This window comes from Priapulus caudatus, unplaced genomic scaffold (assembly GCF_000485595.1).
Source record: "Priapulus caudatus unplaced genomic scaffold, Priapulus_caudatus-5.0.1 Scaffold17, whole genome shotgun sequence".
Classification (NCBI taxonomy): Eukaryota; Metazoa; Priapulida; class Priapulimorpha; order Priapulimorphida; family Priapulidae; genus Priapulus; species Priapulus caudatus.
This window is the reverse complement of record NW_014577078.1, coordinates 543,703-545,596: the sequence shown is the minus strand read 5'-3', so window position 1 is coordinate 545,596 and position 1,894 is coordinate 543,703. Positions and strand designations below refer to the sequence as shown.

The following is a 1,894-nucleotide window of genomic DNA, read 5'->3' as shown; positions in this document are numbered from 1 at the left end:
CCGTGAACAGTAGGGCCTAGCAATAATCAGAGCGACATCTCTCTCGTTCTACGTTCGGAACGCATTCTAAATTCGCAGAGTGCGCGTTTCGGACCGACGTGCGTAATTTCTCGCCCCCGCAGCAGCAGCGTCTCTCCTACGCGACGTCGATCCCCGACAAGGACCTGCGCCAGGTCTCCGCCTACGCCATGAACCCTTCCCTCTACCGACAAGTGGACAGCTTCGCCAACCGCGCCGCACGTGCTCCAGATGGCCGCAGTTCCACGCCGCCCGCCGCGCTGCCGTCATCAACCCGGGCGGCGGCGGCGCGTTCCGGCCCGTGCTGACCGTCGGCGAGCAGCCGGACGCCTACCACTCGTCGCGCATTCGCAGCAGCCGCGAAACGCGCCAAGAACGCGCGGCGGCGGCGGCCGGCAGCAGAGCGGTGGGATGCGGGCCGGAATTTATCGGGCGCGGCCGAACGTGTTCCCGGAGAGCACGGTCGTCAAGCAGGAGCTGCTGCTGCCGGAGCGGGCGGAGTCCGAAGGCACGGAGAGGTCGGAGGTCGGCGGCGGATTCTCACAGCGGGACGTCGACGCCGGACGAGACGGTCGCAGCCTCAGACGTGAGTAACTAACTAATAGCTACCGACTGCTGCTGCTGCTGCTGCTGCTGCTGCTGCTGCTGCTGCTGGTGCTGCTGGTTTTGGTGGTGGTGCTGCTGCTGCTGTTGCTGGTGCTGGTGGGCACATCAACCCGACAACGTCTCGACACGACAGTGAAGCCACAATCAATGTCACGACGAAGCCAAAAGGCAACAATGCCTCGACCACAATGACATCTCGACGACAAATCCGCTGTTGCTGCTGGTGCTGTTGCTGCTGCTGCTGCTATTGCTACTACTACTACTACTACTACTACTACTACTACTACTACTACTAGGTAGAATAGTCATAGCATTGCGGGTTCAGCTGTGCGTTCCTGCCACAGCGGATTTGTCGGCGAGATGTCATTGTGGTTGAGGCATTGTTGCCTTTTGGCTTCATCGTGACATTGATTGTGGCTTCATTGTAATGTCGAGACGTTGTCGGGTTGATGTGTTATCGTGTTGAGACGTGATCGAGGCAGGGGACTGTCACGATGAGCTGTCTTGTTGAGAAATCTTCGTGGCCTTTGTCATTGTCATTTGTCATTTGCCATGATGCCGTTGTCATTGTCTTATGGCTTCATTTTTATGTTGGGAAATTGTCAAGTCAAGATGTCAGTTTAAGACGTGCTGTGACTCAGTCATATCTCTATGGCTTCTTCATTATGTTATGGCCTTAGTATCATGTCGTGGCATTGTTGTTGTGTTGTGCTTTGTCATTGCGGCATTGTTACTTCGCTGATATTGTTGCGTAGCGAAAGTGAGGGTACAACGTCACTATTCTTATGATATGAGTGATATTGTATACCATTGGCTGTGTGTTTATCACACACTAGCAGGACACCCGGCGTTGCCCGGGAAATAAAGCGCTCCGTTGGTGACAACTTGGTTGAGAAAAAAAAATACGCAAAAATCTATTTATCTTTCTATCCATTCATCTATCTATCTATCTATCCATCTATCCATTCATCTATCTATCTATCTATCTATCTATCTATCTATCTATCTATCTATCTACCTATCTACCTATCTACCTATCTATGTTATCTACGCATGTAACATAATGCATGTATAGTAACGCAATGTAACGCGCATTGTACAGTAATGCGAGTTAGTGCAAAGTGTGTCCCATTTATTTAAAGCGTGTATTGCGAGAATTTTGCTCAGAAAAACTAAATATAGCTGAATATAGTCTCACCTGACAGCGAAAATATTACTGATTACACCAACATTCAAAACACCAAGATTTCATGCAGTTATAGCATAGAAA

At 50.8% G+C, this 1,894-nt stretch overlaps 1 protein-coding gene across 3 annotated transcripts in view; it reads left to right on the top strand.

Moving 5' to 3' along the window:
* The window catches only part of LOC106810608, a 9,638-nt gene extending 9,230 nt beyond the window's left edge, over window positions 1-408 (top strand). For 2 of the 3 annotated variants that reach the window (XR_001394039.1, XM_014814019.1), the window contains exon 3: window positions 123-408. Coding sequence is in view for 2 of the 3 variants with exons in the window: in XM_014814019.1 (XP_014669505.1) it covers window positions 123-326 (204 nt within the window). In the remaining variant the exon portion in view is untranslated. The remainder of the gene's footprint in view (window positions 1-122) is intronic. The other variant, XM_014814029.1, reaches the window with a different exon arrangement.
* Window positions 409-1,894: the final 1,486 nt, after the last annotated feature.